The sequence below is a fragment of the Acomys minous genome (genome assembly GCF_964271855.1).
Source record: "Acomys minous genome assembly, chromosome: 5".
Classification (NCBI taxonomy): Eukaryota; Metazoa; Chordata; class Mammalia; order Rodentia; family Muridae; genus Acomys; species Acomys minous.
In genome coordinates, this window is record NC_140494.1 from 45,398,840 (window position 1) to 45,418,947 (window position 20,108).

At 44.5% G+C, this 20,108-nt stretch overlaps 1 protein-coding gene and 1 pseudogene across 4 annotated transcripts in view; both read right to left on the reverse strand.

The window, feature by feature from the left end:
* Positions 1-20,108, reverse strand: part of MYO10 (myosin X) — an 87,919-nt gene that overhangs the window by 56,805 nt on the left and 11,006 nt on the right. The window contains exons 5-13 of one of the 3 annotated variants that reach the window (XM_084783694.1): positions 18,483-18,601; positions 16,862-17,008; positions 16,548-16,648; positions 16,370-16,436; positions 15,693-15,785; positions 15,207-15,275; positions 14,048-14,130; positions 11,219-11,327; positions 9,820-9,900 (exon numbers count right to left, since the gene is read on the reverse strand). In XM_084783694.1, coding sequence (XP_084639820.1) covers positions 9,820-9,900; positions 11,219-11,327; positions 14,048-14,130; positions 15,207-15,275; positions 15,693-15,785; positions 16,370-16,436; positions 16,548-16,648; positions 16,862-17,008; positions 18,483-18,601 — 869 coding nt within the window. Of the gene's footprint in view, positions 1-706; positions 867-9,819; positions 9,901-11,218; positions 11,328-14,047; positions 14,131-15,206; positions 15,276-15,397; positions 15,435-15,692; positions 15,786-16,369; positions 16,437-16,547; positions 16,649-16,861; positions 17,009-18,482; positions 18,602-20,108 lie in introns of those variants that run through there. The other 2 variants (XM_084783695.1, XM_084783696.1) reach the window with 2 other exon arrangements.
* Positions 1,835-4,897, reverse strand: LOC311597479 (protein cornichon homolog 4-like; annotated as a pseudogene). The gene is made up of 2 exons: positions 4,876-4,897; positions 1,835-2,268 (listed from the first exon to the last, which is right to left on the reverse strand). The product of its transcript is annotated as a protein cornichon homolog 4-like (transcript).

A 20,108-nucleotide genomic window follows, 5' to 3' on the forward strand; every position in this document is an offset into this window, starting at 1 on the left:
TGGGGACCTTTCCCTCCAAACAGGCCTATGCTTCCTCACATTTCTCCCTCTGGTAGCAATATTCATGTATGTGCGTGTGCATGTGTGTGTGTGTTCGTGTGTGTGAGTATGTGTGTGTGTGCGTGCACATTTATTTTTAAAAATCACATTATCCAACAGAAAATTATTTAAATCACATAACTTCTATCTCCACACTGGCAGAATCTGGTTTTATTTAAAAGGAAGTCTTGTGCCGATTTCTCTTAAAGTTTCTATACAGCATAAGGTAAGGGAAAAGCTATTAAGACTGTAGAAGTAAGCTCTGGGCGTGGGGGGGGGGAGAAATACTTTAAATTCAAACAAAAGACCCCATTACTAACTTTCCTCTTCAACTCACTCACAAGTGTTTTGTTTTCTTTAAAAACTGGGCTCCTTATCAAAAATAGACCCCCACAATCAATGCTTCAGCTGATAAATGGACTAATTTCCCTCGTGTTTACAAAGGATCATTAATAGTTCAGACCTGTGCAATGCAAACAGCACCTCCTCCCCCGTTTGGTTAAAGACCCAACAATTGGATGTTCAGAGAGACTGCCAAACCCACTCCTCTGGTATTTCATCACACAGCCTTACACTCGGCAACCAATACGAAGTAGACGAAACTTTTAGGCAGCGCCAAGAAGGAGGAATGAAAAGAAAAAAGAAAAAGAAGACAAAACAATCCTACCTTGGGTTTTCTTTTCCTCTCCTCAGGGGCTGTCCACTGAGCACAGCTGCATCTCCAGAGAAAAGGCCCCAAAGCATCCAAGCTGACAGCCACCAACCCCGCTTTCTGAAGCTTGCCCAGCTCCCTGCCTTTTATGCGGTGTCTTGGGCTGTGCTTGCTTAATTCATTCCTGATTCTACTCAAGAAGCCCAGCCTCTCGAGGCTGCCGTGATAGGAATTGCTGATGATACTTTTGACCAGAGGCCCAAATGAGCCATGATCCACATACCAACAAACACGCCAATCCATCAGGGAGTCCAAGGAGTCTAAATTTTCAAAGATTGTCTATATATTTAAAGATGAAGAAGCCCAAAGTGGGGAAAGGAAACAAAAACCCTCCAATATCTTAGCCCTGATCTTGGGAAACCCACCCAGAGCACAGGGCTCTTCACTTGAGCTGAGCTTCCTTTACAGCTATTTATCCAGGTCTTTACGGAGGGCTGCTGAATAGTTGCCATGACAACTTGGTAAACAGGGCTGAAGTGACCACTGAGGGCTTTACCGGATTGTTTTGTTTGGGAAGAATAGTTGCTTTAATGGCTCCTTTTACTAAAATTTTCTCAAAAGGCAAAGCTGCCTTTTTACTGATCTTTTGTATGAGATATTCTGTAAGCAAAAAGAAAACTCTGGAAATGTGTCCTAGTTGAGGGCAGCTGGTCAAAGCCAGACAGGAATATTGTAGGGAATCAGAAAAACAAACAAACAAACAAACAAACAAACAAAAATTACTAAAGATTAGTTACCCATGTGGGTGTATAGTCTCCAAAAAGTACACAAAGGAAATGGAACCACCCCCAAAAGCCATTAATTTACCTATAATTAGTTAAAAGAGCTGATAGTCTATATAAATCTATAACCCTCTTCAACACTCTCATTCTTCTCATAATCTTTTCTATATAACACAACATCATTTATGTTTTTCAAAAAATACTTTATATGGTAAAAATACAGCAAAAATAGTTTTTTTGTTAAAAGACCAAAATATATACTCTGCTCTGGTCAGGGTTCTAAGGATAGTTTACGTACCGTAGTCTCTGGCTCTTCACTATGCAGTAGTATAGTGTAGGCTGGCTTCAACCTTCTCCAGCTTCAGTCATTTATCAAAGCCAGAATCATACCAGAGCAGGTAGAAGCCAAGCTTGATCATGGCTTCTTTCATGCGTGATTTTAGCCGCCCCGATTGTGTATTTCTGTTGGCTCAAACACTCCCATGTTCCCACTTGTTCCCATGTTCCCACTTGGCACCATAATGAACCTATACATATATACACACACCAAGTAGCGACAGGTTAAGTTGAGAAGGAGGATGAACCAGTTCAACGAAACAAGCTTTAACACAGTGACAATGGTATGGCCGATCAACTCTGGTATTACCTACTTGTTTAATTTTGAGCAGCATGATCTAGTGTTAATGTAATCACATTCTAAATCAGACAATGTAATGATGAAGTAGACAGAGAGGAAGATGAGCATGCAACAGTCGAGGAGCGAGAAGAGGAATAACCACAGACTCCATCCTCCTCCTCAGCATGATCTAGTGGTAATGTAATCACATTCTAAATCAGACAGTGTAATGATGAAGTAGACAGAGAGGAAGATGAGCATGCAACAGTCGAGGAGCGAGAAGAGGAATAACCACAGACTCCATCCTCCTCCTCCCATCAAACCAGCTCCGGGCCACGCCCTCGTTCATGTTTTCTTGTGTTCGCTAGAAAGCAAACTCCTCAGCCAGCTCATCACAAGCTACTCTTTAAAAATGTTTCTTGCCAGGCATGATGGTACACGCCTTTAATCCTAGCACTCGGGAGGCAGAGGCAGGAGGATCTCTGTGAGTCTGAAGCCTAGCCTGGTTTACAAAGAGTGCAGGACAGCTAGAGCTCTGTGTAACAGAGAAACCGTGTCTCAAAACAAAACAGAACAAAACAAAACATAACACACAAACAAATGTTTCTTTTCTTTTCTTTTCCTTTTCTTGAGACACGGGTTCTCTATATAGTCCTGGCTTTTTTTTTTTTCTTTTTTCTTTTTTTGGTTTTCCGAGACAGGGTTTCTCTGTGTAGCCTTGACTGTCCTGGGCTGGCCTTGAACTCACAACGATCCACCTGCCTCTGCCTCCCAAGTGCTGGGGTTAAAGGTGTGCACCACTACCACCTGGCTAGTCCTGGCTTTTCTAGAGCACATTCTGTAGACCAGGCTGACCTCGCACTCAGAGATCGGCCTGCCTTTTCTGCTTCTGGAGTACTGGAATTAAAAGTGTGCATCACCACCACTTGGAGAAAATACTTATTGAAAAAGATATCATTACAATTTGAGCCAACTGTCTACATTTAGGAGTCTGATACATTTGTGATACCAGAAAATCAGAGTCCCCTTTTAGGGTTTTAAGTCTTAATAATAAAGAAGTTAAGAATGGACTCAAGGGTTGGAGAGATGGCTCAGAGGTTAAGAGCACTGGCCGCTGTTCCCAAGGTCCAGAGTTCAATTTCAGGCAACCACATGATGGCTCACAACCATCTATAATGAGATCTGGTGCCCTCTTCTGGCATGCAGGAGTTACACGCAGGTAGAAGACTACGTACATAATAAATAAATTAATTAATTTTTAAATGGACTCAAATGGAAGCTGGAAGACAACTTCCTTAGCTCTGAAAGGAAGACTCTGGAGCAGATAAGATGCGAATCTTGCTGCGGGGGGGGGGGGGGAGAAGAAGGAGAGGAGGGGAAAGAGGCGGGAGCCGAGAAAGAGAAAGCTATGTCCTTTGTGTTAAGCTAGCATGGAGGTCAGCCAACCTGTGGCATGGCAGCCACATGGTAGGGAGGGGGCTTTTAGAGAAAGAGTGAAGGCTAGAAAAGAGAAGAAAAGGAACAGTTAAAACATGAGTAATTCTGAAAAGCAACAGACTTAGCAGGCTACCAGTCTGCTGCTCAGAGAGTGAGTGCCCTAGTGGGCAGGGAAAGTACATCATCTCCTTAAAGGGCTAATTCTTCCTCCTATCTCAAGGCTTCCCGTGAACTGCCTTCCTTGGGAGTGGCCTCTGGGTCAGGTAATTGGCTGCCAACCTGAAATCATTACTTTTAAGCATGTCAGACGAAAAGCCATCAATGTTGAGTATGTGGTACCCTACCATGTAAGGCGAGAAACTAGTCCTCCTTGTCCCAAAGGAGTTAGCTCTCTCCTTCCACTACGTGGATTTTGGGGATCAGACTTAGGTTGTTACGCTTGGTGGTAGGGCCCTATGCTTGCTCATCCAACCTGCTGGTCCCTCGAGTGACACTTAAAAGAGAGACCGGAGCAGAGATGACTCAGGAGGGTGGTTGTGTGCACGGTGCAAGCATGCAGTCTTGAATTCTGATCCCAACACCTATTAAGAAGCTAGGCCTGGAGCTGGAGAGATGGCTCAGAGATTAAGAGCACCGTGTGCTCTTCCAAAGGTCCTGAGTTGAATTCCCAGCAGCCACATGGTAGCTTATAACCATCTATAATAGCATTGTATAATAAATAAATATATAAGTGAGTAAATAAATCTTAAAAAAAAAAACGAAGCTAGGCTTGTTCATATGTTTGCCTGTTAGCCCAATGCTTGGAACTGGGGGTCAAGAGATAGAACCGGAAGATCTTTTGGGCTTTCTTGAAGCTGACTACCAGGTTTAGTAAGAGGCTGCCTCAAAAAAAAAAAAATAGTGGAGTAATACAGGAGGACACAGGATATCTTCTGATCTCCACAAGGGAGTGCACACCACGCATGCCAGTGAGCACACCACACACATACACACATATGCACATATTCACACAAACACACAAAAAGAGATAACTAGTCCTGGAAAGACAGATTGTTTCGTAACTTTTTTTTTCTTTGTTGAGACAAGGTCTCACTATATTGTAGCCTGTAGTTGGCCTTGAACTCACAAAAATCTGTGTACCTCCGCTGCCACTGCTGAGTGCTAGGATTAAAGGTGTGTGGCTGTTTCAAAATTTATTACTGCAAAGACACTCTAGATGTGTCTGATCTGGTCACCTAACTTGCTGTCCTCTGAGCGTAAGCAGCCCCCGCCGTGCACTGATTACCCTGCCTGGTATGAGGGACTTTCGTCCCAGTCTTTTCTCCTGTCTTCACAATGATGCTAATTACCAAACTGCGATCGGCCCTTCATGGGTAGCCACAATCACAACCTTACACTGAAGGGCTGGAAAAGCAGCTCAGCAGCGAGCCACATGCCTAGCATGCATGAGGTCTTGGGCTTGGTCCTCAGCACCAAGAAAGCAAAACATATTTACTACAGAGAATCCAAGAAACCATCACTGTATCCGAAAACCTGGGGCTGAGTGGCAGGGTAGTGGAATGTTCTCCATTTTATGCACTTTGAAAAGTTATGACAAAGAAGCAGCAAGCAAGACTGTGTCGGAGTGGAATAGCTGGCATCCTGGCTAGTTTTTGTTCTATGTACAGTGACAGAAAGAGTCTGTGCTTAATAAGATACTAGAAACCGTTTGGACTGAACAAGTGATGTGCAATTCCAGAAAGTATAGGCCCCAGTGCTTTATGCATGTAGAGGGCTACCATCTTTTTTTTCTTTTCTTTTTAAGATTTATTTATTTATTATGTATACAGTGTATACTTGCAGGCCAGAAGAGGGCACCAGATCTCATTCTAGATGGTTCTGAGCCACGATGTGGTTGCTGGGAATTGAACTCGGGACCTCTGGAAGAGCAGACAGTGCTTTTCACCTCTGAGCCATATCTCCAGCCCCGAGGACGGGCATCTTTGTAGGGCCTTAAGGATATCATCTCCATGCATACCTTTATGCTCCAGGGCAAGTAGCAGGTACTTCAAGACCTTTTACCATCAAAAGCCTCTGTGATCTAGCTAACCATCTCTCCTGGTTGATTTCTCCTCTTGCCAAATAGTCTATCTTACATAGCACACAACTACAGCCCATGGCCCACTAGACGTATCTCGGCCTCTCTCTGCTAGGGCCTGGTCTTTAGCTCCCCACCCCCCCCCCCCCCACTGGACACCTCTCCTTCACTTTTTTTCCCTTAGATGAGCCTTCCCATATTGATGCTATAGTTGCTTTCTATAAGACCCTAGCCTTGGAGCCGGCGTGGTGGTACACACCTTTAATCCCAGCACTCGGGAGGCAGAGGCAGGTGGATCACTGGGAGATTGAGGCTAGCCTGGTTTACAAATTGAGTCCAGGACAGCCAAGGCTATGCAGAGAAACTCTGTCTCAAAAAACAAACAAACAAACAAAAAATCATAAAATAAAACAAGACAAAAAAGAACCCTGCCTTGGGAAATGAGAGCTAAATCCTGGCCTTTTGTAAGAAGGGAATGAGTTTTTGAAAACAGTGTTATATTGTTCAAACATGAATAAAAACATTCGGTTACCCAGAATGCTTCCCTCCTCAGACCCAGGCCCTCATTGTACTGAGCCTATGACAGACAAAGAAGGCACAGTATCCAGCCATGGTACAAGAAGCAGGTTTGGCTGAAGCTGTGGGCAGTGGCCCTAGCTTCCCCTTAGCTCCCTGGAGCTGCAGACTAGCTCTCATAGAGGAAGGCCTCCCTGATACCCATCCCTCTGTCCCCTTCTTTAATTCCTTCAGACTATCCTCAGGGCTTTCTGAGGAATGTTAATGAGAGACTTTTCTGATGAGATCTCATTTGCTAAAATGCCAGGCAGGGAGAGATCACAGGCTGGGGATGCCCTTGGGGAGAGATTCAGATGAGGTCCAGCAGGTTTGCTGTCAATCCAGAAGTCTCCAGAAGTCTCCTACGGTCTGAGGGCAGTTTTGGGCCAGCTATTGCTACACCCCTACTATATCCCAACAGAAGGAAGCTGAAAGGCCACATCACCATCTAACTACAAGCCAGGAGAGATACCTGCCTTCTGTAAACTACGAAGGTCTAAACTGCTCTCCCAGGCCCAGAGCAGCTACACACCACCTCCTGTTCGGAGTAAGTTTTCTTAGCTTCATTACAATTCGGCAGCAGAAAGACTCTTCCCTGACCCCATATACACAGTTGGAGACTAACGGGGAGGATGGATGAAAAAAAAGAGAGGGGGGGGGGCGGTAAGAGAGAGAGAGGCACAAAGGACCCCACATTCTTGAGACTTGAATGCCTATCCTGGGGTGGCAGGAGAAAAGGCGGTTGTTGGTCCACACACACAGGCTGCAAGGCCACACACAGCTGGCCCACGTGTGCCTCTGGCAGCTCCCTTCAGTTCTAATCTACAGTTCTCTAGTGGACAGACTTCATAGCTCTTCTGGTTGCCGTCCCCTTTTGGCCACAGAATCCATAAAAAACTAACTCTAGATTCCGTCCAAACTACCCGTCATTCTCTATCCTGGTTGAAACCCAAGCAATCACATTCACATCATTCACATCTCCAAGCGCCCATGATAAACTGACGGGGTGGGGGGTGGGGGGTGGGGGTTGTGGGGGGGCAGGGGAGAGTATGAGGTGAGGGCAGTTCACCTCACCCTTCCCCTGGTGCCAGAGACACAGTCTCTACTCAGTAGTGAGGAGAGGCAAGTATCCCTGTAGAACCTTCCAGATTCACAAAGGTAAAAGGACTAAAACCATCTGTGGGGAGTTGCAAGAGAGGGGTGGTGTTACATGTTTCACAGTACATGAGGGGCGAGAACAGAACAATACTCCTGACAGGGCCAAACAAATGCTAACCAGGTCACTGCTTCCTACCCCCGTATTCTAATTAGCATTCTTCACACTCATAAACCACACCTACTTTTTTTTTTTTTTTTAGGCCAGAGACAAGTTAGCTCTTGTGTCAGAGCCCTCATATTCTAGTGCCTTTAAAATGGTATCAAGATATTTTTTTACAAGCCACACTTTGGCATGCTACTAATTAGTGTCTGCAGTAAGTCAGGAGAGCACAGGGCCGAGAGCCTGGGCAAACACAGAGATGAGTTGGATCACTCTGTAAAGTACAAAATTCGAAGTAACTGAGCACATCAAATCTCAGCATGAAAAAGTAACAATTAAAAAAAAGAAGCAATTTGATCTGGGTGTGGTGGCGCATGCCTTTAATCCCAGCACTCGGGAGGCAGAGGCAGGAGGATCTCTGTAAATCCAAAGCCACACTGGTCAACAAAGTGAGTTCAGGACAGCCAAGGCTCCGTGTGACAGAGAAACTTTGTCTTGCAAACAAACAAACAAAGAAGTAATTTCTTCAACTCTGGTTATGAACAGATTTCAAGCTTCCATAGTCTGAAGGAAAAATGAACTTTGTGCCATCTAAGAAAAGAGATCATCAGGAACTGAATTTTTCAAAATGAAATTTCTGTCTGTAGAAAGGCAGCCTCAGGGTGCATTCACTTTCCAGGGAATCAGAGATGCTGACCCTGATTGAGCCACCCAGGGACACCAGAAGGAAGCTGTGGTGCACCAGAAATCTAACGGGCACCCATGCTCCCAAGACTTCCAACTGAGAAAAAGCTGACAGGCTCAAAGCATGAGATGTGGCATCTACTGCACAGAAAGGACACACTGTCAGATTAAGCCAGTCCTGCCAAAACACACTAGAACACGTCTGTGACTGCATGTGGAATCGACACAATGCAAAGTCAAGGATCAAAGTCAAACAATAAGGAGAATGCAGTTAGCAGCAGCTGCGAGGAGGAGACTAAGGTCAGGCAGGATTTCTCATCTTCATCTTTTCTGTTCTTTCATATGGCAGAGTTCTTGAAATTACTACCTGGCGGTGGGGGAGTTGGTGGTGGGGGATGAGTGTGTGTGTGTGTGTGGGGGGGGGGAGTTGTGTGGGTGTCAGTCTCTTAAGAAGGGTTCCTAAGAGGCTTACCAGACAAAAATTAACTCATTAACAGTCTATATGGGCTCAGAACATGGCTCAGTTTGATACAATGCTCATCTTGCATGAATGGGGCCTGGGCTCAATTCCAAGCACTGAATAAAACTGGTGTGGTGCACACTCCTGCAATCCAGCCTTCAGGAGGAAGAAGCAGGAGGATTAGAAGTTCAAGACCAGCCTCACCTTCATAGTGAGTTCAAGGCCAGAATGGGACACATGAGACTTTGTCTCAGGGTAAAACAAAGCTGAACTACTCACACATTGTGGCAAGTTTTCTATTTACTCTTGAATTCAGTAACTGCTTGCACCTATTATCCAATTTCTCTTGTAAAAGGAGCGTCTCCTTTTTAAACTGCTTCTAATTTAGTCATGGCATTTTATTTTATTTTTTATTTTTTTGGTTTTTCGAGACAGGGTTTCTCTGTGTAGCCTTGGCCATCCTGGATTCACTTTGTAGACCAGGCTGGCCTCAAACTCACAGTGATCCGCCTGCCTCTGCCTCCCGAGTGCTGGGATTAAAGGTGTGTGCCACCACACCCGGCCTTAGTCATGGCATTTTAAAAAGTTTACCTTTAAGCTATTTTGTAACTAAAGTGCTTAACATAGGCCTAAGGAGAAGTTCAGTGGATAAGAGCACTGTAGCTCTTACAGAGGACCTGTGATCCATTCCCAGCACCCTGTGGCAGCTCACAGCCATCCCTAACTCCAGTTCCAGAGGCCGATGCCCTCTTCTGACCTCTGAGGGCACCAGGCACTCACGTGGTGCATAGACATACATGTAGACAAACCCCACACATGTAACATTTAAAAAATGAAATTTTTAGTACTTAAACTTTAAATTATTTAAAACATTGCTACCTCTGTATATAAACTCACAGCATTTAACAATAAAGATAGAAGAGAAAACTTAAAACAAAACAAAACAAAAACAGCTACAACAGACAAACATACTAAGTGGTTTTTTTTTTCTCTCTTTCCTTTTTTTTTTTTTTTTTTTTTTTGCATTTTGCAGCTATACTCAAGTACTTTAAATCAAATAATAAAGAAGACATGTAGGCTTTACAATGGCTCCTTTCAAAGTGGGACTTCCTCTTGACTCACAGGCACAGAGGATAAAGGATTTCCCACTTACTCCCACACCAGCTTCCACCATCTATAAGAAAAGGACTTGGAGAAACCAAATCTATCCTGGAGGCTGTCCTTGAGGAGAGCCCAGGCTGGCGGCGCACAAGCCTTACCTTCTGCGTGTTTGGCTTGATGCATCGAACAAAGAAGGGATTAGAGGAGCTTAGTGTCGCCATTAAGGAATGCAGGGAGTCCTGTGGGAAGGAAGAGGACAGGTGGGTTTAGTCACAATAAAATCATCACAAAAATCTGAGTTATCAGAGTTTTTCATTTTCAGTGGTCTCAGCGTAAAACAAGGCAACGATCTCACTTCAATATTAGGGTCTAGAGCTTGGCGCCTGTGTGTGGCTCCGACTCCAGTCCCTGCCTCTTTCCTCTGGAGGAGCCTACTGGATACCTGTACTGCCCCAATCTCAGTCCCCTTGTCTCTAAGATGGAGACAGTCTTCACAGGGTGATGTGAGAGTGCGCAGAACGATGGGTACGAAGTGGTAAGTCCAGTGAGTGGAACAGAGTAAGTATTTGATATATGGGAGATGGAGTGAGCACATCTCCCCTGTGTGAAGGTGGCACTTCACACTGCATTCCCTGGACTGTCAGTCATGCTAATGAGCACCTCCCTCCCCTCAACCCCCCTTTTCATATATATATATGTATGTATATATATATATATATACATGGAAAAGACCAATGTCCAGACACAGCAAGAAATATGCCCTATTTTCACATAAAATGTTAAATACAATAATAATGATTGGGAAAGCAAAATAAGCCTTCTGAAGACCAGCTATTTCAACAGCTTAGAATTAGAACAGCTTTCCCTTATTTATTTAATACATATTTTCATGCGTTGTGCAAAAATACATTTCTTGATACAGTCATGTATATTATGTATATACATATATACCTTTTCAGATATTTCAAGAGTCCTACAAACTCTCCTGTACATAAGATCTGTATATGCATCTCTTTCATAGATATCATAAGTATCCCAGGTTCTCCCTGTGGTAAAGTATTGAGACAATAACCTACTAAATATACTGCTGTGAGTATTGATGTCCAGACTGAGGAGCCTTGGCTTGCTTATACAGTTCTTCTCACCATGTCTCTCAAAATAAAAATAAGATTTGAAGTAATGAAATATTTCTACTTCAGATCTTGGTAATTATGAGATTACATACCAGCAGAAGGAAAGAATTATAAAAGTTATTTTGCTAATCTAATTTATAAAATCTCATGGAAAGTCTAAATATTTATGGGTGTACCTTTCTTTCTGTGTATTGGAAATTGAACCACGGTCCTCAAGCATGACTGAAGGAAAAAGAAAAGTACTCTACTACTGAATGTCCTCACCCCAAGATGAACCTGGGATGCCCTGCCCGCCTTAAAAGTGTGACAGAACAGAAACAAGTTTCAGTCTCCTCCCATGCACCCGGCTCCCGCTCCGGTCCTCTGCATCATAGATTCATATGGAGAAATGAGAGATTCCTGCACACCAGCGGGGCAGACTGACCTTGAACTGTGAGCTGACAGTGGGCCTCCGGTGCTTGCTGCCACATTTCAAGGTGTCCTGGTTGTTGCGGCTGGAGACGTGTTCAAAGAGGTCATAGATGAAGTCAAATCTGTGTGGAGGAAGCGCAGGACTGTGAGGTATGTGCACACATGATTGCCAGGTACCCCGGTCACGGTAATTACAGTGTTTTTCCACAGTGTTAATTAAGACAGTCCACGGGGCATTAGGAGTGGCCAGAGCACACAGAGCATCAGGCAGCCCTTGCTGGGCACTTTGAGGTGCTCCTCAGAGTACCAGGCTCTGCACGAAAGAGAGGGAATGGAAAGACACTGACCCCCACATCTCACTGAGGAACAGGCATGTCAGGAGACCCATCTAAACCCCTGTAGCCTTCACTTCCTCATCTGTACAGCAAAACAGTAGCCTTTCCAGATGAAGAGGGAACAGGTTCCAGGACCTTCCATGGAAACCAATACCCAAAATGTTCAAGTCTCTTATTTATAATAGGGCAGTGTTTGCACTGAGCCCATACACATTTTCTCACACACCTTAAACCATGTCTAGATTATTTCCAGAAACAACTCAATGGACATTCTCCCTAAAGAGGTATTAGGAGGTCATTGTTTAGGGCAGTGGTTCTCAACCTTCCTAATGCTGTGACCCTTTTAATATAGTATGTTGTGGTGACCCCCCAAGCATGAAATTATTTTGGTAGCCACTTCAAAATGGTAATTTTGCTGCTGATGCAAACTGTAATGCAAACATCTTAGGTGACCCCTGTGAAAGAGTCAGTCAACCCCAAGAGGGTCGCCACCCGTGGTTTAAAAAAAAAACCACTGCTTTAGAGACTAATGGCAAAGACAAAAGTGTACATGTTCAGCACAACCACAGGCTTTGTTCACTTTCCAAATATCTTCAACCAATAGTGGTCACCTCTGTGCAGGAAGGAACGCATATGCAAGTAGAGCTGGCTGTGTTATACCCATTGTGTGCTGTTGTGCAGGATCAGACAAGAGTTGGGAGGTGCTAGTAGGAACATCTGGAGTGAGGTGGGCAAAGGTTCAAATCCAGCTCATGTGGAACAACAGGAGTAAATTGAGAATGTGGTCTCTAATTGTAAAGCAAGAACAAAAGGAAGGAATGTGGTTCAAAGTTAGAAGCACAGTGCCGGGGTTGTGGCCAGTGTGGATGAATCTCAGCTCTGCCACTGCTTCCCGATAACGTGTTATCCTCCTGGTAGAGCGGACATCACGAGCTATGAAGCTGGGAAAATTGGTGGCTTCACTATCACAGGGAATGGCAGAAGGGACATCCATTCACTACCTGCATCCTCAAGGTAGCAATGGCAGTGCTTCTCACTGCACCCCAGCACTTTGCTTTAGTCTGCTCTAGGATGCTCACTCAGTTAAATAGTCTTGTTCTGTTTTTTTTTTTTTTTGAGGCAGGGTTTCTCTGTGTATCCCTGACTGCCCTGGAACTCTCTGTAGACCAGGCTGGCCTTAAACCCCCAGAAATCCACCTGCCTCTTGTCTCCTGGGTGCAGGGATTAAAGGCATGCGTTACCATGTCTAGCAAATATTCTTGCTTTAAACTCCTTAGAGAGTGGCTTGTTTTACAGTAAAAGGTCAAAGATGTCAAAGGTGAAAAGAAAGAAGCACCCTATTTGCAAAGGGGGACCCCAGCCTGCAGTAGCACATGTTGTACCTGTTCCAGCACCCGTCACAGGAAGACAGAGACAGCCCCTCCCCCTGGTCTGCAGTTCTCCAGCCTACGAGCTTTTTACCACAACAAAAGGCTTCCACTTCCACATCGACAGGCAGATCATATTTAGACGTAGCCTTTTAATGCTAACGGCTAAGACAGCTGTGACAGGTGACATGCTGTGGCATTTTTCCAGCATCCTGTATTTTCTGTAGGTCTGAAAACTCATCTACAAATAGAAGTTGCTGAGAATAGTTTAAGCAGTGCATTTTCACACGAGAGAACATTAGTTTAAAGATCAAACGCTTCAGATTCCGAGCTCAGCCTGGCTCCCTTCACCTCAATTCATAGCTTGTTAAGACACAGGATGACCACCTGGTATTTACACTCAGAGGAACAGCATAGCTTTTTAACAATTGTCTACTTCCTTCCTCGGGCATTAAGTTATTTCTGTGTGTATTCATGCTAGATCCCCCAAAGGGTTGAACTGCCTACAAGGAAGGGCTTTGTCTCAAATCCTTTCTCTTTTACCAAGTCGCTGGACAATAGGGAACTTCCTGACTTAATAGATACAAATAGCTAAGCTAATCATTAAAATTCCCTATATGTTCTCCTTACTCTTGATTCAAAGGTGTGATTTTATAATTCCTGAACGAATGAATGGATGGATGGATAATATGTTATAATAATTCTGGTTGCACTAACACTTGCTTAATTTTCTCGACAATGAAAAACAGGATCCTATAAAACAAGACCTGAAATTAAAACAGCTCGGTGACTGTAGTGGAGATAGCAGGCTGGACCGGTCAAGATCAGGTTCTCTAGCCAAACAAAATCCCGTGTACCTAAGCTCAGCCCCTGGCTACCCGCTGTGATGCCCTCAGCAAAGGCCTTAACTGCTCAGCCTCTGACCTGCTTAAGAGAACTGATGAGATTATCTAGGTCATCGGCTTGCTGTTGCTCCTGCCTTGTTATGGGCAGTCCTTGCTTCTACATCATATCCCTTAAGTCACTGAGAATGTTGCCTGGAGAAGCAGCTAAGCCTAACATCTCTACAATAGGATCGGTTCTGCAATCACAAATTACGGACATTTGCACTAATGACTTCATGGAGGAGACATGGCATACCTGCTTTCCCTCAGCAGGTTGAGGAGGTCATCTCTAAAGGTGTCCCTGTTTTTTTCCAAGATGCCTCGGACGTCATACTGCACCTAGTTTAAAAACAAAACGAGAGAAGGTGTCACACTCTCAATACGTTACTTTCAAGTTATGATCTCCTAGTCTTATTCTTTTGGTACAAGCTCTCAGGATGGGGCACAGACTAAACTCAACTCAGGACCCTCCTGCTTGAACAAAGTTGTGCCTGGCTTCTCAAACAACTACTTCTTGCAAGCACCAAGTGGGCACATATGAATAAAAAAACCTGTTGTTGCATTTGTTTGTTTGTTTGTTTGTTTGTTTATTTATTTATTGTGTGTGTGTGTGTGTATGGATGGATGGATGGATGGATGGATGGATGGATGGATGGATGGACGTTGGTCTCAGGAAGGCCAGGCTGACCTCACACTTACCTTTGTAGGTAAGAATAACCTTGAATTTCTGATTGTGGATGGAATCCCAGAAGGAAGACATTGTACCTGCTTGACCATCCTACACAGGTTAAGTGAAACTTTAATGACTGTGGACAGTTTGCGATGTTGTAGGTAGGGGGTCTACCTTGGCCTCCTGAGTAGCCATTGTTTTCCACTGCGTATGGCCTAGTACCCTTGTGACTATCACATAGAACCGTTTGGGATGCATTAACTCAACAGACAGCTAGCTTCCATCAAGAGGAAGGCTGAGAATGCCCTGGGAGGCCTGTAGCAGAGGCTCCATGTTTCACTGTTGTCCCCACCTACCTGGTGCTCCCATCAATGCATTTGAAGAATGTCTCAATTTATAATTTTCTCTCTTCTATTACTATAAAACCTCATGACTCTGTTAACTACCTCCTTGGGACGTTCTATTTGGGATAACCTGTGTCTGTCTTCCCAGGCACAGTCATTCATATTTGGCTTCAGAATAAGACTTCCTCTTTCCCTATGAGGTGAGAGCTGTATTTTGCCATGGCTATGACCTTTAGCTTCCGGTCTTTCTGCTCCCCCCGCTCTGAGGTTACAGGTGTACCCTGCCTGCCTGGTCCATGCGGAACTGGATATTAGACTCAGGGATTTGTGCTTTCCTCGTAAGTGCACTGGCAACTAAGCCACATCCCCAACCCCTCGATAATATCTTAAGAAGAAATTACCTCTCCAGCATAGTGTTTCACTCCAAAATTGAAGACTGCAACTCGGGGCTTCACATAAAAGTGGTTATTCTAATGTAAAAAAAAAAGTACACATACATATAAAAGCCTTTTACCTTATTACTCACTAATTTCCTTTGACTTCTACAAAAATCCACATTTAACATAAGGCAACAAGTGTGAAGCCAGCGCACCCCATCAGTAATACCAGCAGTGGCTCTCAGCTCTGTCATGACAGTAGGTTAAGCATCTCAGTTCTCCGCTGAGGAAATAAACTTGCGCATATTCTGTTCAGCTGCCTCAAAGCTACCTTTTCCAGTAAAAGTCTAGTAAGCCAGGGAGGAGAAATGCCTCAAGTTCAGGGACAAAGAACACTAAATGTGGGAAGCACGGCGGCGAGCCAGCAGCACTGCGTATCTCACTCATCTCACTCAGCAGCCCAGAGCTGCTGCTCAGACAAAAATGAAAGGCTGGCAGGTTCGGACATACAGCGTGTTGATTGTGTAACTTCTCCAACAAGGTGCTGTCTGTGGCTTGAGGAAAATGGCTCTCTTCATTGATCAAGGCGAGGAGGCCAAGTTTCTACAGGAGGAGAGACAAAGGGCGAATGACTTAAGTGTGGAATGTCTGCCTTTCAAACCACTTCAGAGCTCAGCCCCATTCCATCTCCTAGCAAGTCAGCGCTTAACCAAGAAACATCACTGCCATCTTGGGCGCTGAAAAACTCAGAATGATACAGCACAAAGAAAAACCAATGAAGGTCTATAGAAGCCTTCTTTTAAAAAAAAAAAAAATGGGACCCACTGAAATGCTATGGATAAGCCTTTACAACCGGCAAGTCCACCAGCGCTGCTGGTCAGGCACTGCTGGCGCTTAATGTTTGAGTGAGGCCAGTACACACACACACACACACACACACACACACACACTGTTGGTTCTAAAATACTACGCAGTTCAATGAGACAATAGGCTGGAAGCAGCCAAGTATTTAAATTCAACCTCACGGCAGCATTTACATTCATGTTTCCAAATGGCCCATTGTGTGTTCTAAACATTCACATCTTTGATGTGCATGTTTACACAAGTTATTTTGTTCCCATAAATATGAATCAGGCCAGCTGGACACCCTGGGGACTACAACCCTTCATTCTTCAACTCCCGGTTACCTTCTCAATCAGGTCGAGGCACTCTCCGTTGTCTAGCCAGTTGATGTCTTCCCATACCAAGCCCTCTCTGGGGGAAGGAGAAAAAGAGCCACGTGAAATTAAGTAAGACGCGACCTCACGTTCATTTGCTTGCTGATGAAAAAGAACAGACCTTGCAGAGGAGCCTTGTGCGGCCTACCTGCTATATTCGAGTTGTTCTAAGGAGAAAATGTGCTTGTTGAAATACTCCTGGAGCTTCTCGTTTGCATAGTTGATGTTGAACTGCTCGAAGTGGTTCACCTAAGGGTGAGATGCGGGGAGGACGTTCTGCAGGGCCCTCAAGAGTACAGAGAAAAGTGGCAAAAGGGCAAGAGAGGAAAAAAGTCTGCCAGCAGGAGGCGGGGTGCGACACGGACTGGGTACAGGGCGGGTACAACCACGGCTGCTCTAAGAAACGTGTTGAAGAGCAGCTTCCAAACAGAAGGCACCTGCCCCGGGTCTCTGGAGGCCTACCTCAAAGTTTTCAAATCCGAAGATGTCAAGGATGCCAATGGATTTGAAGTCTTCTTTGCCCTTGATCCGGCTGTTGATCTTCTTGATCACCCATTCGAAGCAGCGTGCGTAAAGTGCCATGGCCAAGGAGTCTCTGCTATCTACTGCCTGGAGTCGGGAAGAGCACAGCAGAAGGCTTAACCAGTCCCGCCCCACAGGGGGGACTCAGCGCTCTGGGGAAGACTCACAGCTAAGTGAATCAGTGTCGCCCAGGAAAACAGGCAGCTAATGAAAGGCCAGACCACTCACTCAGAGCTCCCATAAACACCTGCCTTCCAAACTCATCGTCACATGTCCAGCTATACAAAGGACTCCAAATTTATGATGAGTGGATATTAATAAACATTTTATCAATGTTTGAAATATTAAGACCCAGTTTTAAATTTATTTTCTTTTAATTTTTTTTTTTACCCATAAAGGTTTTTGTTTTTCTTTGCTTTGTTTTTTGTTTTTGTTTTTGTTTTTTCCCCAGGCAGGGTTTCTCTGTGTAACAGCCCTGGCTATCCTGGACTCACTTTGTAGATCAGGCTGCCCAGGAACTCACAGAGATCTGCCTGCTTCTACCTCCTGAGTGCTGAAATTAAAGGCATGGGCCACCAAGTTCGGTTCCTGTAAACTTTTTTTTCCCCCAAGCTAGGTGTGGTGGAGCATGTTTTTTAATCTCAACACAAGGGAAGCAGAGGCAGGCAGGTATCCATGCATTTAAGGCCTGCTTGGTCTACATATAGCATTCCAGGCCAGTCAGGGCTACATAGTGAGACCCTATCTCAAAAGAGAAAAGAGAAGAGGAGAGGAGGAGAGGGGAGGGAAAAGGAAGGGAGAGGAGAGAAGAGAGGAGAAGAGAGGAGAGGAGAGGAGAGGAGAGGAGAGGAGAGGAGAGGAGAGAAGAGAGGAGAAGAGGAGAGGAGAGGAGAGACTGGAAGGGCCAGGTAACAGTGCTCAGCGGGGACAGCTGTTTGGCACCAACTGATGATCGGTGTCAATCCCCAGGAACCACATGGAGAAACTCAGCTCTCACAATTTGTCCTCTGCTCTCTACACACGTGCGAGGCACAAATACAAATAAATGACTCAGTGTAATAAAGAAATGTAGATGAAACCTAGCAGGGCGAGTCAACGTAAACAGGTCATGGCCGTGGCAGAGGCAAAGACAGATAACACACTGCTCCAGGGCCTTCAGTGCTGTGAGGAGAACAACGCTCATGGCCCACTTGAGTTGAGCGCTTCCTCTGCAGCAGATGCTAAGCACTTACACCAAGAGTTTGTTATTTTTATCTTCATAAGTATCCTATGAATTAGGTACAACTATCCTTGACTTATAGCACTGAGGCGCAGTGAACACATTCCCCCAGAACAGACCCAGTATCAGATCCCAGTTCTGCAGAACTATGCTGTCCTGTCACTTACAAAACAAGTCTGCCTATCTCCCAAACTTGGACATCTTTTATATTTTGCCTCCCAGCCAGTCATTTAAACAGTTCATTGTGGTCACATGAGCAAAGTAAAGACTTGGATGGGAAACCGCAAGGGCATCTTTGAGACAAGTTTCAGTGACAGTGACATGGAGGGCATGTGGCCATACCTGCTGAACACTGAGAGGCGTGAGGATCTCCTCTCCCCTGAGGAACATGGACCTCTGGGTCAGCGCATCTGTGAGCTGCGTTGGGTCCAGCCCAAGTAACTCCGCAGACCTACCCAAAGCTGAAAGAGAAGGAGGCACAGGTGAACCCTCAGTCCCTCAAACACACCAGATGCTGGACCTCAGCTGGGTTCCAATCCAGCCACATACAGCCACACCAGAAAGCAGTGCCCATCCCATAATTCCTGAGGTAGGCATGATGGGCACATCTCATTGCTAAGTTAATAGCTCCGTTAGTGCCCAGGCAAAGTGATGGCAGTAATGCTGAGATGCTGAAGAGATTTGTGTCTGTTTTCATTGGTGGTCCTCAAATGTGACTGGCTTTGCTACTACTGTTCTCTGAGCAGAACAGAAAAGCCTTTAAGAGGTTATAGGACACAGGGCATCTTAGCAAACTGAATTTAAAAGCAGATACAAGCTGTTGGGACTGGAGAAATGGCTCAACAGTTAAGAGTACTTGCTGCTCTTGCAAGTTGAACTTGCATATACTGTCTTTCATGATGTAGGGCATTAAAGGAAATTGTTATAGACAGAAACATTACAGAAAACCACAACTGATCAAAAATCTGGGAACAAATGATCATTGGGTACTCATTCAAAATTCATACGCCTAGAACTCAGGGGATATCAGGGAGAGGGTTATGGAAAGATTCTAAGAGACAGGAGACCACGAAATGTGCTGTGAGATTGTGTCTCCTAGAAATGACAGGAAGCTTTCATCCATGACACCTCAACAATATGGCTGCCAAAACAAGACCTGTACAAAGACAGCGCAATAGATATGCTAATACGGACAGGGAGAATCCCATGAGGCCTCACCCCTAGAGGAAGAACTACAGGCAACTAAGGAATGCTGAAAGAGGGAGAAGCAGTTCTCTCCAGGGAATGCCAAGTGGCCATCCCTGAAATCATATACATACAAGCAACAATACATAGATCCAACTTGTTGTATTTATATGTTGATGCGCATATATATATATATATATATATATATATATATATATATATATACACACACACACACACACATACATACATACAATAAAGAAAGAAGGCTATGGATTTGAGAAGCAATGAGGGGGATGGGAGGGGTTGGAAAGAAAAGGAAAATTATGTGATTATATTTCAATTAAAATAATGATATTAATAAAATAAAATAAAATGGCCAAAAGGTAAAATGATAGAACTCTTCTCCCTGACTTCTTTCTGTTTGGGGAAACAAAAATATATTAATTTTAATATATAATATGTATATTAAATATGCTGTTAAGTGAATTAGTGTATGTGTGGCATATATAATGTGTTTTTTTTTTTAAGATTTATTTATTTATTTTATGTATACAGTGTTCTATCTGCATGTACACCTGCAGGCCAGAAGAGGGCATCAGATCACATTACAGATGGCTGTGAGCCACCATGTGGTTGCTGGGAATTGAACTCAGGACCTCTGGAAGAGAAGTCAGTATTCTTAACCACTGAGCCATTTCTCCAGCCCCCATATAATGTGTTCCTACAGGTGCGTGCCTGTGTACATGCAGGCGGCGGCCAGAGGTTGACACTGAGTGTCCT